Source organism: Pinus tabuliformis, chromosome 7 (assembly GCF_031772625.1).
Source record: "Pinus tabuliformis cultivar Carrire ecotype Pingquan chromosome 7, CPIR1, whole genome shotgun sequence".
Lineage (NCBI taxonomy): Eukaryota > Viridiplantae > Streptophyta > Pinopsida > Pinales > Pinaceae > Pinus > Pinus tabuliformis.
In genome coordinates, this window is record NC_142293.1 from 905,929,318 (window position 1) to 905,945,461 (window position 16,144).

Genomic DNA, 16,144 nt, shown 5'->3' on the forward strand with positions numbered 1-16,144 from the left:
CATGCTGGCTCCATGTCGTTTGGACAACTTCTCTAGCTGCTGGCATCCGCTTCCAAAGAGGGCTGTATTTAAAGGGGATGGGACCAAGAGGGCAGTGATTTTGCAGAGTCAACGTAATGGGGTAATGATCAGAAGCCGATGTGTTGAGAATATTAGCGTATCCCGCTGAGAAAGAAGAGAGGAAAGCTATATTGATTAGAAATCTGTCTAATCTTTCCATTATGTTACCAATACCGATCCTACGATTGCTCCAGGTGTATCTGCGATTTTTGGGAATAACATCAACTAAATCGTGCTCCTGGATGATGGTTTCTAACCGGCCTCTGGAAGGATCTGGAGTGAAAGTTCCTCCTCTTTTTTCATTGGCGTGAAGGATCAGATTGAAATCTCCTGCAACTATGAGATTGTTGTTTTGTTCCCCTTCTATGCTTACCTTCAGATCGTCCCAACAGATTTCTTTTTCTCTGTAGTGGTTGGGAGCATAAACATTATAAATGGTTACTGTTTGACTGCCTGTTCTACTGTCGAGAGTGGTTTTGATCCAGTTCTGATGAATGTTTGTAGAGCTGCAAACCCATTTGTTGTTGTCCCATATGGTTACAATGCCTCCGGAAGCTCCTCTGGCTTCACTGATGCTTCCAAAAAACTGTCTCTGCTGGCTTATAATTTTTTTCATCTCGTGCTGATCTTGTTTTGTTTCCTGTATTAGCATGATTTCTGGTTTTTCATTGTGAATTAGTTCTCTGAGGGCAGCTAGCTTGGAGGGGTGCCCTAAACCCCTGCTGTTCCAAGAAAGAATTTTCATCATGGGACATTGGGCGTGCGGAGAGGTGCTCGCCTCTCTTGGTCTTTGCTGCTTGTCTCTTTTTCTTGATGCCCAAGAATGAAAGATTCTATTGGGGTTTGCGTGCCCATAGCTATATCTTTTTGGGCGCTCTCATCCCTCTGTTGCCTGGCTGATTTTCTGCCCGGTCCCTGTTTTTTCAAAACATCACTAGCTGCTCCATGTTCTTTGGAAGTACTTCTGGTAATTCTGGATGAAAGTGGATCAGGAGGGGGCTGAGAGGAGATAGAAGGAGGTTGCTGAGAGATTGGGGGTTCAAAGGAAGGGTTGTCGGGGGCAGATTCTACCGCAGAGAGGATAGAGAAGGGATTGGTAGAGGGAGGAAGAGGCGGTTCGGGGGGTTGTAGATCTGAGGATAAAGGGGAAGAGGAGGAAGGACGCGGATTGGAGGGTCCAGGGATTTCAGGATCCAAAGAAGGCTTGGAGGGGGGGGGGGTTGGTTTCTTCTTTTTGACAGTTTCCCAGTGGCCATCCTGCTCTTCATTGTCTACATTAACAACTTTTGTGCATCTATTAGCGAAATGTCCGTATTTGTGACATACCTTGCATTTAAAAGGAATCTGTTCGTAGTCCAACTGCTGGATATGACTCCAATCGTCCACTTTCAACTTTATCGCTTCCGGCAATCCTCGACCTAGATCCACTTCAACACAGATCCTTGCGCATGCTTGCATGTTGTCCTTGGGCTCACTGTGATCGATGTACTTGCCAACAACATTCCCTATGGCTTTAACCGAATCATCCCCCGAGCAGTGTAGAGGAAGGTGAGGGAGGCGAACCCAGACTGGAACAACACTTGGGATGTCCAGTTCCGGGTCGAAATCTGGGGTCCATTTGTTGAGATAAAGCCCCCTTGAGTCCATGAAGTATGGTTCGTTCCTGAACATCAGATCTTTGTCCTCCTTTGATTCAAAATGAAATGTATAATACTCTTTGCCACAAAATCTGATGGATATCTTTCCTTGGATCTTGTCTGACCAGTTTCGCTCAACCCATCTTTGAACTATTCTGGGCGATGGCCAAAGCCCTGTAAATTTCCCTATTAATCCTTTCTCGGCAAGGGAAAGTGCTGCCATACGGGGAATAGTTGGCGGCAGTTGAACTTCCTGCAACACATCAAGTTTCTTGACAAATTTCGTGGTTACAGGTCTGGGTCGTTGTGGGGGAAGGGACTTCACCAGTTCAGAGAATGCTTTTTGCGGATCAGGATCCTCGTGGGATGAATCCGAAGGGCCCATGGCTGGGCCAAGGCCCAGGCTGAAGCAGATCTGAGCTTAGAGGTCACGCAGCTCAGGCAGACACATGCAGCGCAGCAGCAGTTTCTTTTCCCTTCCTCTTCCCCAAAACTATATATTATTTACCATGAATAAATTAAATGTATATATAATAGAGTAATTTTTAAGTGTGATTTTTTGGAAAGTTTTCTGATTTAATTTGTTTAAATAGGGATTTATTGAAATTACAAGTTTGACAAGTGAACTTTTCATAATGGAAGTGCTCAAGGATTTTTAAGGGTGTAGTAAAAAACAATTTAAAAAACACAAATCAAAATTTGACCACAAATAAAAAAACAAGTGTAAACAACACACAAATCAAGATTTGACCACAAATTTTTTGGCAGCCAAAAATCCACCAAAAACTCCAAAAAATCACACTTAAAGATTACTATCTATTTTACTTGATTTAATAAATAACAATAATGATATCTATAGAAACTTTTATATATATATATATAGATAAACCTTATATTTATGTTTAATAAATATTAAGAAAAACATTTCAACCTATATAGTAAATAATAATAATATCTATAAAAGTAACTTATTTTAAAATAAATTAATTAATTTAAGTATTTAAAAAATTGTTCCATGATTCTGATATTTTTAATGATTTAAGAAGTTACGCTAAATATTATAATAAATATTTAGAAATTGAATTTTAGTTTAGATATATGCATAGCATTACCAGAGATATCATTGGTTTTCAACTCTTTTAATATCACAAACACACAAGTATTTAATTTTTTTTTCATTATTCCTATGTTTTTAATGATTTAGGAAATTAGCTCAATATATAATAAATAATTCGAAATTAAATTTTATTGGGATGTATGTATAATATTAGAAGAGATATCATTTGTTTTTAACTTTTTTTATATCACAAAGAATCATAAATAGATTTTTTATCCAATGTTTGGAAATTGTCCGATTTTTAATTACACTATATAACTAATAAAAATGGATTCAAAATTTAATAATATTAAAATTTATTTTTGTATGTCAAGTTGTTCTTGATTTTCTATGCTGGACCTGTGGCATCTAAGTTGTCAAAGTTGTTCGGGGATTGCACTTACCTGGGCCACACCAACCCTTAACTAATTGGATTTTTTAGCATGTATCCTCGCCCAGGGCTGCCCCCCAAGATTTTTAGGATGCATGGGGCCCCAAAGATTTTTTAGGATGCACCTTCGGTTCTTTTTCTTAGGATGCACCTCCGGTGCCTTGATGGGGCCCTTTTTTTTCTTAGGATGCACCTTCGGCGCCTTGCATCATTAAGTATGGTCCCAAAGTGTCAACACATCCACATTTTTTTCAAATTTTATGAAGAAATTTATCGGCAAATTTCCGATATGATTTATCCTATTTCTCTTTAAAAATCTTGATATACGACACTCTTCAGCCCTTTCAGGTCTTTTGTTTATAACCTTCTGTGGGGCCCCCCAAGGGGTGTGTACTTTTTTCAAAGGCCATAAAAGCCCTCTTTAGATTAAATCGAAAAAAAGATACCCCCCTCCCCACAAGGGATGGGATCGGGTAAAAAAGAATCGCCAAAGTTTGGGGGCTGGGACAACCCCTCCCACAAGGAGGAGGCTGGGAGAGCCAAGCCTGGTTGCCCCCCTGAAGGACCACTCTATACCGGTGGCCCTACGAGACTCAGGCAAGGCGGCCTTGCTCCCTAACCTCACCCCCAAATAGAGCCAGGGACTAACCTTCTGGTTTGCGCTGGGAGTCAAAGTCAGGCCCCTTAGGCCCACTTGTTGTAATAGCAAACGAGTGGTAACACCTCAGGTGAGGCCAACCTGACCCGGCTTCCCTAACCATCCGTGGGACAACCCAACCTATGAAGGTCTGGGACCAGTTAGCCCCCTTAGGTCCACCAGTTGTATCACCAAGACGAGTGGTACCCTATAGCAATGAGGCAAGGCTGTCTTGGTTCCCTAACCTAGAATGGGGGACACCCGTCCCACAAGGATGGGCTGGGAGATCTGGCCTGGTGGCCCCCTGAGGTACCACTCTATACCGGTGGCACCATCAGGGATCAGGCAAGGCTCCCTTGATCAGAGGTGGCTTTGGTGAAAAAACCTATCCCATCTTCAACCAATTATACTAGTAAAACTTGACATTAAAATTTATTAATATTAAATAATTTTTAAAAATCCACTGGTAACTAACTTTGATAAACAAAATAAACTTACCGATAAAGACTCCAAGCTTTGGGTAATGTTTTTTCCAACCGAAACCTTACAGACATAAAAATACAAAACATTTATGAACAGTGTTGGGTGATTAAGTTTTGCCATCAGAAACGGTCAAGGCACAAATTCCCTGGCCTAGAAGCATGGAACTCCACAAAACAAAAACCATAGTAAGTGCAGCTCAGTGTTTAATCCGGGCGTTATTTCCCAGACTCCACACATCGAGGTTCATAGAAATCTGTGAGGCAAAACGACAAAGTATAAATAGAAAATTAAATTGCCCCTCCCGCACAACAAACAGGAAAACCTTTCACCAAACACGAACAAAAATGATTTGATGCTCTTTAAAAATCTAATGTGCTGACAAAATAATTATTAATGGGGAGCCCAGCACAAAACCAAAACTGGTCAAAGCATTCCATGTGAAATTCCAAGAAGAGGACTATTTACTTTCTAATTATAGGTAGCCCAGGCCTGTGAAAGCTGATTCATCTCCCTCCAAGATGATGAAGTACCACTGTTCTTCTCCAGCATACGTCCAGAGTTCGAATCTTGGCGACGCCGCATGAACGCCGAGATGCTAACACGAATATAAAGATCACCAGTGAGCTTGTGGCCATACAATCTGTTGTATGATGGGGAATATTCTGTCGACTGTGGCCGCAAAATTTGCATTCTTCCCTCCAGAGCCTCCAACATATGAAGTTCGCAGCGATGGTTCAAAATTGCGCATCACAGGCGTTCCCCAGGACGAGAATGTGGACGTTCGGTTAGTGGACACCAGAAGTGGAAACAAGATTGTGGTTATTTATTTGCATAATCCCTGTGCTCGCCTCACTTTATTGTATTCCCATGGCAATGCTGCTGATTTGGGCCAGTTATATGACTTGTTCTTGGACCTCACGAACAAGCTGAGAGTTAATATCATGGGGTATGAATTTTACTTTCCTTCTTGGTCTCTCTAATCTTTGCATTTCTTGTTTTTTTAGCATTTGGGTTTTTGCTGTTTTTAACATTCAGCACATGGGTTCTTGTCATTATATATGCATTTCAGTATCTTGGTATCATCTGAGTTTTGTTATTGTTTTTTCTTTTTGGATGGACTCAGGGGATTTGAATTTTTTTGGATGGAATTAGGGGACTTGAATATTGAATGTTTTATTTTATACAATATTTCATAATGTGGCAGCCATCATATATGTATGTTAGTATCTTGGAATCATCTGAGTTTTGTTATTGTTTTTTAGATGACTGGGGATTTGAACTTTGAATGTTTTATTTTCATAATGTTAGTATCTTGGAATCATCTGAATTTTGTTATTTTTTAGATGACTCAGGGGATTTGAACTGAATGTTTTATTTTCATAAATGTTAGCATCTTGGAATCATCTGAGTTTTGTTATTTTTTTAGACGATTTAGTGGATTTGAACTTTGAATGTTTTATTTTCACAATATTTTATAACATAGGGATTCTGTGCATTTCAGTATCTTGGAATCTGAATCTTGCTATTTTTTTTTAATATTTTATTTTACACAATGCTTCATAACATAACGATGATCAAATAAGCTAGTAAATTGTTCTTACTATTAATTTCAGTTTTTGGGAATGCTGTATTTTTCTTTATAGATTGGTTTGTTAGGTTGTTTCATGGCTTTTGCTGTTCGTTGGCCTTACAGTCTCTTGGATCATGCTAGTAAATTTCACTGGACCTAGTTTGATAATGGTGTCTTTTACACAGTAACTGGACTTTCTAAAATGTATTTTGTTATTATTATATTTCTGATGATGATCTCAAACTTATAATTTCCGTGATTACTGTTATATGTCGTGAATATTTTTGGATGTTTTGTTTATTATTGGTAACTGAATTTTTATTTCCTAATTAGTTGCCGTACAGAAAAATGATGAGTGACTGACATAAAGTTTCTATCACTGCTATATGTAGAATAATGCCCAAACACATTTTTTTTGTTCTCAGAAAAATAAGAATATCCATTTTTTGGGATTCAATCGTTTAGTTTATTATTTTTCTGAAAGTTTACAGTAATTTCAATTCATTAGTCCTAGCCAAAGACCATGTTGTAATTTATTTCATTCATTTGGACCATGCATTATTTCTGGTTCTGTATTCATTTGGGTCATGGCGTTATTTCCAGTGGGTGTATGGGAAATTCTGAAAGGCCATGTAATGTATTTCATTCATTCAATATGGAAATTCTGTTATCAGATTCATTTGGGTGACCAGATGGCTCTGAAAGGCATCTTGGAATGTATTTTATCATTTATTCTATGTATTATTTTTTATACTTTACTCTTTTGGTTCATGCTATTGTTTCCATTGGGTATTTGGTAAACGCTGTTATTTCTTTCAATTTTCATTTTAACTTTGTTTTATGAAACTTATTTATGCTTAGGTTAAGAAGCTATTTCATTCATTTATGTGTTATCAAAATAATTTAGTTTTTTAGAATTTTTCTAAAAAAAATAATATATATATTTTTTTTAAATTCTTAAAAAAACTTATTATATACTTTCCTCCAGATCTATAAATTGTAAGTATGGGCAGTTACAAGGCCTAACTTCAAGGAGTAATTTTCTCAACTTTCCGAAGAGAATCTTGGCAGTTACAAGAAGGCCTAACTCTAAGGAGCAATCTCCTCAACTTCTGAGGAGAACAACGCTAACCCTGTGATCCAAATATAATTTTAATGTGTGATTATTTAGGTATGAACTTATGGTTATTAATGATTTTTGATATGTCAAAGTTTTCTAAAATTATTATAAATAAAACAAATATTTATTAAAATAAACTATTATATTATACCAGGTTAATATTTTCTTTATGAGAAATATTTTTATATTTTATATAAATAATATATTTTATGAAAAATATTTTTATATTTTATATAAAGAATATATTTTAATTTAAGAATAAGATTTTAAGCTATTAAAAATAAAACTTATCATGTTTAATAAAAAGTTAATTTTAAATATGGAAGATATTTTTTCTAATCATTTACATTAAACATAATTAATATATATATTTGATATTTATAATTTCATTAATCCAAAAATAGATTTTATGAAAGTTTAAATTAAAAAATGTTTTATATTTATATTTATAACTTTATCAATTAAAAAATAATATTTATAATAAAAATAAATTTTAAAAAATATTAAAAATAGTGTTACTTGGGAGCGGGAGCAAAAACGGGAGCAGGAGAGACATTTTCAAAATCCCAGAAGCTCCCGGTTTGGGAGCGAATCCCAGAGTGTTTTTTATATAATATATATATTTTATGTTTTTTATATTTTGATACATATATGTCAACAAAAACATGTAGAATAATGAATTAGATATAAAAAACATAAAAAAACATAGATTGAACCATATAACAACAATTATCTAGAAGTTATAATCTTCATCAACCATGTCCACAAGTTAGTAACATAGTAACCTACAAGATATTGAGTCTCATGATTCATCAATCTTAAAGTTTCAAGCTTTCAAAATTCAATATATAACATTTATCATCATTGATCACCAAAGTTGTACTTGTAAGCTAAGTGTAACCATTACAACAAATAATATCTAACATGAAATGAAATGTTATAAAATGAGATGAAATGAAACAACTTTCAACTTTCATGAAGCATCATATTCATAATTCATTACTAATGAGTTATAATTGCCAACTTCAAACTTAAATTGTCATATATTGTTTAAAAAAATATCATAATAAATATGAAAGAGTCAATAGTTATAAAAACTACTAGAAACTAGAAAAGAGAAGTAAATCTATTATCTATTTCTTATTCTTGGGCCTCTTGCCACCACGAGAAATGTTTAATTTTTTAGTGTTGTTGGAAAATCAGGATCTTTGTCATTAATATCACCCTCTAAGCATTAATATCCAGAAGTATCTTTGTCATTACCTCTGTATCTGTATAGGGATCTTTGTCATTAATATCACCCTCTAAGCATTAACATAAGATAGAAAAAGCATAGCATGTCAAGTCAAGATTTTGTTTGAGTGATGCGTACATTTTTAGGAGGGTCATGATAGAGGAGTTCGACAACCAATGCCACCAACATCAAGGTAGATAGAGGGATTGGTGCTCTTGATTAAATACGAATTCCATACCCTAATACATGACAAAATTCAATGGAAACATTGCAATCCCTCAATCCCTCAATCTTGAAAAACTTATAACTCCGCTGGATTTTGAATGAAATCTAAAATTCTACTTTCTCCATATGAAATCCAATGAGGTCGGAACCACTCTCAAACATCCTGAGTCATTTCATGGTAATGTTAAAAATTTAAGTAAAATGATGAAAATGAAGATTAAGGAGAATGTCACTTTTACTTTAAGAATTTAACATTATCATGAATAACATATCAATACTAGGGCCATAGACTTGATCATTAAGCTGCCCCACTCAAAAATTATTTGTTTCTTTAAAAAAAAATTGCATTTCGAACATTACTACAAAAAAAATTTGCAAAAAAGGCAAAACGCTCCCGAAAAGGCAGGGAGCGAATTTTTTTTTAGGGAGTGCGCTCTCGACCCGCTCCCGAGTCGCTCCCGCCTAGAGCACAGATTGGAAGCAGGATGGGGGGGGGCGCTCCCCCGCAACATTGACTAAAAAATTTATTTCAAATTATTATTGTTTATTCTTCAAGATTAAAGGAAATACTCCATCTTATTCTCTGAATTGAAGTTAGCCTTTCCCCATTAAAAATATGACTATGTTTAGGTATCTTATGTATAAGAAGAAGCATTACAACATGGAAGCCAAGAGGTTCACCAAAATTGCTTCTAACTATAGCCAAAACCCCCACCTCCCACTCAACCGAGGTGGACGCCAAGCCTTGGCTTGACCATTTGGGGATAAAGGAGGATATCATCTTGGAGAATAAGGATAATATTAAAAATACCATTACTTCCAAATTTAAGGATAAGTTGTGGGATGATAATGAGCTAGAAGAGGGAAGAAGGAAGCTCAGGTATGATAAGAAGGTGAGCTTCGAAGTGAAACCAGGTGTTTGTCTATTCCTAAAACACCTCGGGACGAAAGAATTTGTCCCATTTGCTATACTAAGAGGGTTGAAGATGAAAAATACTCTCTTGGATTAACATTTTTTCTCATTTCCAAAATATTTTCCCCACTATCAACAATCTTGATTTATTAAGTCAACAAAACTATAAATATATATACTAACTCTTTCTTTTTTTTAATTATAGAAATAACATATTAAAGAGTCACAATTAATCTTTTATTTTTTTTAAAATCCAATATACCATATTAGTCTTAGTGAATGTTAATCATCATCACATATTAGTTTATTATTAATATAAAATTAATTTATTATCACAAGAAAAAAATTCATTATCATATTGATTTAAGAATATCATGTTAAACATTCATTAAATGGTTTTATGTTTTGATAAAGAATTTTTTGTTTCTTAAATTCATTTAAGTTAATATATGTGATCATTAACTTAAGTTAATTCATTCTTGTGTTATTATTTATTTTTTAAACTTATTATTAAGGTTTATATTTGATAAGTTTATAGATTATTTTTTAATGTAATGTTTTTTTTATTATCATTATGGTTAAAATTTATTTAATTAGAATATTTGCTTTTATTAATTATTAAATAGGATTGTTTTTTATTTTTTTTAAATAAAATATTTAATTATTAATTTTTAATAATAATAATAATAATAATTATTATTATTATTATTTTTCAATTTATTTATTTTCATTAATCATTAAATAATAATTTTACTGATTTTATTTTTATCAGTTATTAAATAAATAATATTGTTTTTTGGCTTTTCATAATTTATCATTTTTGAAAATATTTAATTAATTTTTTAATAATAATAATAATAATATTTTTTATTTTTTGATTAAGTTCAATTTAATTAATAAATACAATAATTTTTTATAATTTCTAAGAAAATTGTGATTTTTATTATTTAAAATTCAATTTTCATAAATTATAATTTTTTATTATTTAAAATTCATTGTTCGTAAATATTTTTATTTATTTATTTAAAATTCATTATTCATAAATAATATATAAATAAAGATATTCTCCTCAAAATTTCATGAACCTAAGTTTGTAATTTTTAAAAGTCTCTGCCGAATTTTAAAACAAAATTAACTCAAAGCCATTTCTTCTATTCTACACAATTTTAATTATATTAAAATTGATTATATTAATATTTTAATGAGTTTTGACATGTCGTAATTGTTGTTTGAGCCTTTTTAGGCTCACTGTGATGACTTTCCATCCTTCCTTCTACTAAGGTTTATTCTAAGGTTTACACTGATGACTTTCAATCATTGCTTGATTAAATTTAGTTCTATCCGGGCATCCTGTTCCGTTTAATCATTACTTTTTCCATTCAGGTCATTCCATTGTTTTCACATGATATTGGGTAATGCTGCCATTTCTTTTAGTTCTTCTGTGAGTCCAGCTTAATATCCTTTTTATGAATTTGGGGAAGCATGCTTTTGATGTTTGCAATTATGATACATTGGAGTCGTTGAATCGGTTTTCAAGGGCTTATGATGATGGCTTTTCTTTTTTGCAGTTATGATTATTCAGGTTATGGAGCTTCCACTGGTAAGGTAAGTTACTTTTATGCAACACTGTGGAATTTTGTGTTCTTAGATTGCAGTGTGCATACATGTATTCGATAAGGATTCTCCCCAGGGAAAAAAATGTTTTTTTAGTTTCACGGCTCGAGGAAAACGAAGAACATTGGGTTCAAGAAGAATTCCAGGGCTTTCTTTGCTATTAAACAAATTTCAAGTAGTCTGTTGGGTGGGCCAAAAGCTGTATTCACTGTTTTTATTTTCACCTCAGAAGGAAAAAATGATTCTGTTTTTCTGCTTGATCTGATTCTGGAAAAACAATCCCAGTATTTTTTTATTTTGGGGGGAGTTTTGACTAACCTGTTGGTAAATTATAAAAAACTGAAAAGCTATAGATTACTTATCTTCAGATAGCCTATTTGATGCCCTACGGAGTCTGCATAGCCTAGAGATTAGATTTCATAGCTGTCCATTTGCAATCAATTTGTAAAAACTCTGTTTGGCACCTCTGGATAGATTCAGCTGGCAGACCCACTATAATCATCGCGTCATGTGTGATTCAAGAGCTTGATTATGGTAGCATGGTTCTTTTCTCTTGTTACTTGTACTTGTCTTACGATTTCTCTGCATAAAGTTTGAAGCTCGGGTTTTTGATATAGCTTTTTGCTCTTTACAGCCTACTGAGCACCACACATATACAGACATAGAAGCAGTTTATGAATGTCTGGAGAGAGAGTATGGAGTTGGGCAGGAGCATTTGATTTTGTATGGGCAGTCTGTTGGGAGCGGACCCACGTTACACTTGGCAGCCCGCTTACCAAGGTTGAGGGGTGTTATTCTTCACAGTGCTATACTATCAGGACTACGCGTGCTCATCCGAGTGAAACTTACATTCTGGTTTGATATCTACAAAGTAAACCAATGAAGCTTCCTTCTCATCAAAACTTTTACAACCATGGTTTTTTGTTGTATTGAAATTTTCTCATCTCTAGAAACATTCAAAACCTTAGGCAGAAATTCTAATAACATTTTCTCTTATTTTTGCAGAATCTTAACAAGATTCAACATGTGAAATGCCCAGTACTTGTTATACATGTAAGTACTAAGCAAAACTGATATGCCCTTTTTAAGTAATCACAATCTATGATAAATTTGGCTTACTGTTCTTTTCAAACGAGGTGAACATCATACATTCTAGGGTTGGTTAAATTTCTTTTCAATTATGCTCGATATTGAATTCAGTGACACAAAATTTGACATGTGACAACCTAAAGAATAGAATTACTGTTCTAAAGCCCAATCTTAGCAGGGAGCTGAATCTGCAAGATCTCTATTGTCCAATAGAATGCAGCCAAAAGGGTTACCTAGATGCCTTTCTAATGAGCCTCAAGTACAACTTTGTAACTCTGAATGATGAAATACTTTTCTACATAACATCTATCTGTTGTTCTGGTATTATTAAGTAAAAGATTCTTTGCCATCGCGTTGGGGAATTGTTTGCTGCAAATAGCTATATATTCTCCTAGATGTCCAAGGAACTATGTGAAATGTGAGTGAACTATACCTGAAAGGAACAAGGTGGCTGTATAACATCAAAGATTAGTGAAATAATGGAGAAAATATTTGTGGGAAAGTATAATGATAGGAAAAGACTGGTGACAATTGCCAATACTGATTATTTATGGGAGCGCAAGATAACATAGATGATTTTATGACATTATATATTGCACTAACTTAACATCCCATTACCATTATGAGCCACTATTCAAGACAGTATATGTTGTCTTATTGCAATTTGCTAATAAGTGCCAAATTGCCAAAGATTGTGTCTAAAATAAGGTAGAAAACATCTCTTATGAAAAAAGTAGGAGAGCAAGGGTGACTATTATCAACAATATTGGCAATATTTTTATTGATTATTTTTAAGACAATGATACACCGCCTATTCTCTGTACATAATACGTATGAGATGTCAAAATGTAAATGCAGCAGGATGCCCTCCATTATATATAAAGCTGTGAGATGCCCAATTCTTGTAATTGGAGAGATTCGATAAAAATTATCCTAATCTCTTTAGTAAGGGAGCAAAGTTCAAAACATTGTAGTTGTAACTTGTGGTGTATGTCCACATTTAGGTATTTTTAATATGGCTTGATATCTTTTGTTTTAGGGTCTTGTACGTGTAGAGCTGTATATACAAATCCATTAAATAAAGACAAATGGTTAGATTGCTCTTATAGTGCCTAAGGGCTTAGCTATGGACTTGGGAATGATAACTGGGGTCACAGGGCAAATAGGAGGCTTGCTGAAAAAATAATCTGTTGTGACACTCAATGTCTTTCTTAATGATGTTCCTTCTCATTGCCTATTAATAACTTCTCTTACTTTGCCAAAAATTACCCTTGGAATATTCTGCTTGTCACTTTCTTTTATTCAGCCTATTAATCCTTAGGTATGCAAGGAATTTCAATTAAACTTTCTAGAAAGTCACTTTAACCTTCAGTATGGGTTTTCCTCCCTCACTTGAGGCTTGCGTTCTTCTTGCCCTTCCCTTCCCCTTGCTTCAGTCAAATTCTAGAATAATTGAAGAACTTGAAGGTTTATGTTACTTTGTGGTTCTAATAGAGAATTAGTCGTTGCATTAAGAATCAAGATGGCCTTTCTTAGGCTGGATTACTTTTCTATCATTTGATTTTTATCTATTCGGTAGGTCTGCTATAGTTTATCCTGTCAATGCTCTTGATCGATTGTTGGATCCAAGAGTTCTTACTTTGGCATAATTGGAGTCCTGAGCAAGACATAGAAGTGATGTGAATTGTGATATTCCCCATTTTGAATTTGGTTATGGCCCAAAACATTTATGGTAGGAGCTATGAGCAATTATGAGATGGTACCGCTGTTTGATTCGACCAACAAGACTCCCTGGTTGGCTATGAACTTGTAATTTTTCTAGGTATTAGACGATTAACTTCATCCTTGATTTAGTTTGGGCAAACAAGAAGCAATGGTTTGATTGTGGCTAGAATGAAAAATTCACTATTTTCATACATATTCTTTGTCATGGTGTGATTCCATGTGCTCGGGGGGTTAATTTCTGTGAACCAACTTTTGCCATGGATTTGATATAATTATGCCTTTAGGTATCTGTTGACAGGCTGGAATTTATTGCCAACAGCTAGGGGATCTCCCCGGTGTAGAATCCCAATCAGACTCTACATTGTTTGGTTTAGGGATACCATACGGTATGTAGGCCTGACTGCCATCTTGTTGGTTGAGGTTTGCTTCAGACAAGAAGGAGAGTATCGGTTAAACGGGAACTTATGGACTTCAACAAATGCAAGTAAATAACTGATGAACACCCAATAAAACAGATACCATAAATAGCCACAACATAACTTCAAAGCACAAATCCTAAGAAAAACGTTGTTAGCAAGACTTAAATAATACCACGCATATATATATATATATATATATATATACAAAATAAGTTTAGAAATCAAGAATGGGTTCGTGATTGTTAACCATTAAAACCACAAGTGAGCGCACAATCCACAATGATACAATGCCAATATCAATAAAGCACTATATCAACATAAGCATAAGGTCAGCATATCATATACCATCCATGTGTTGCAAAGGAAATCACACAAGACAAGAAGACACATGAGGAGACAATACGCCAAAGCTCATAGGAACTTTCAATTCATTACGCTGATAACATTCATGGCACCAACATACAAGATCTTCATCAAATCCATCAGTGGAAATATACCATTACTCCTTGCATTCACCAGAAGCTCATAAGTTCTCAAAACGATATACACCAGAATGAATCCAAAGCTAAAAGTCCCTTTACAATGTATCACAAGGGTATATTTATAGGAAAGAGGTGTTGGAAATAATACTGAGAGGGGGGTTGAATCAGTATTATCAGTTCAATAATTTTTCATTTCCCAAACAGATTTATATACGCTACTTCTGTGAAGTGAACTAGCGTGTACACGCTACTGTGATTAGAGAAACCAGCGTATACCCAGAGAACTTGTGATTTAGTCAATTTATCATGTGTTGATCTTCAACTAGTGCATTAGTAACTTATTAAACAATGCATTAAAAACAGAATAAACCATCACACATAAGCAACACACATGAACACCGAGATTTAAGGTGGAAACCCAATGCAGGAGAAAAACCACCTGTTGCTGTCGTCTCAGTCTTCTTTTAATATTAAGAAAATTTGTTTACAATCTTGTACTGGTGCAGACTCATACCAGTACGCAGGCACCCACTTGCAGAAGGCTACAACCTTCTCTCATTTTCTAGCTTCTACTGGAAGGGAGCTACAACCCCCTAGCTCTTGTACTAGCCAATGTGTTTATTAGTACGTAGGCGCCAACCTACTAAAGGCTACGACCTTCTCTCTTCTTCCAGGGACTACGTTTCATAAATTTTCAGATTGGATGCTCATGGTACACAACCAGACACATGAAGGCCTCGTTTCATCAAATTTTCATACTGGACTCATCAAAACTTTCAGACTGCATCAACCAATAATCACTTAATCTGAACAGTCAGATCACTGTCACCAGAACATTGTGTTAAACCCAGAAACCTGAATCATCATTCAGAACTAGCTGTAACCTCAAAAGTCATGCATCAGAATGTATATGCTACTTTACTGAATCCAACCTGCGTGTATACGCTACTTCCTTTAATCAAACCTGTGTATACCTTCAAAACTACTGAAACATAAAACTTCTAAATCAAGTCTGTACCAACTAACAATATACTTGAACATCTACTATCAATTTACAAAGCTTTACATAGGCAGTAGCAGAGATCACCCTTCTCACTTATACAATCAATCAATCAGATACCAAACTCCTTATGCATTCAATTTTACATTCAGATCTAAGAATACATCATTGGTAGACAACAGTAAAACAACAGAACTGATTAGATAGATCAGTCGGATCTAAAGAATAGGCTTTTCCTTTGTATACACTACTTGGAAGAGTAGAACTTGCGTGTACACGCGCTTTTACCGAGACGAACCAGCGTATAGATCTACAAATATTAACTCATAACTTCACTATTATTTTGAACTTAAGACAAACCCAGATCATGACATTTAAAGAATAAAACAGGTGTACATTATCAGATCTAGCCCAATCAATATTAGATCATTCAATGATAAGTCATTTTA

General features: G+C 34.5%; 1 protein-coding gene across 6 annotated transcripts in view; it reads left to right on the plus strand.

Moving 5' to 3' along the window:
• The first annotated feature begins 4,738 nt into the window (after positions 1–4,738).
• The window catches only part of LOC149250547 (uncharacterized), a 61,453-nt gene continuing 50,047 nt past the window's right edge, over positions 4,739–16,144 (plus strand). The window contains exons 1-4 of one of the 6 annotated variants that reach the window (XM_089459130.1): positions 4,739–5,250; positions 10,935–10,971; positions 11,615–11,851; positions 11,986–12,033. In XM_089459130.1, the coding sequence (XP_089315256.1) occupies positions 4,952–5,250; positions 10,935–10,971; positions 11,615–11,851; positions 11,986–12,033 (621 nt within the window). In that variant the 5' untranslated portion in view covers positions 4,739–4,951. Of the gene's footprint in view, positions 5,251–10,633; positions 10,808–10,934; positions 10,972–11,614; positions 11,852–11,985; positions 12,034–16,144 lie in introns of those variants that run through there. The other 5 variants (XM_089459132.1, XM_089459131.1, XR_016266835.1 and 2 more) reach the window with 5 other exon arrangements.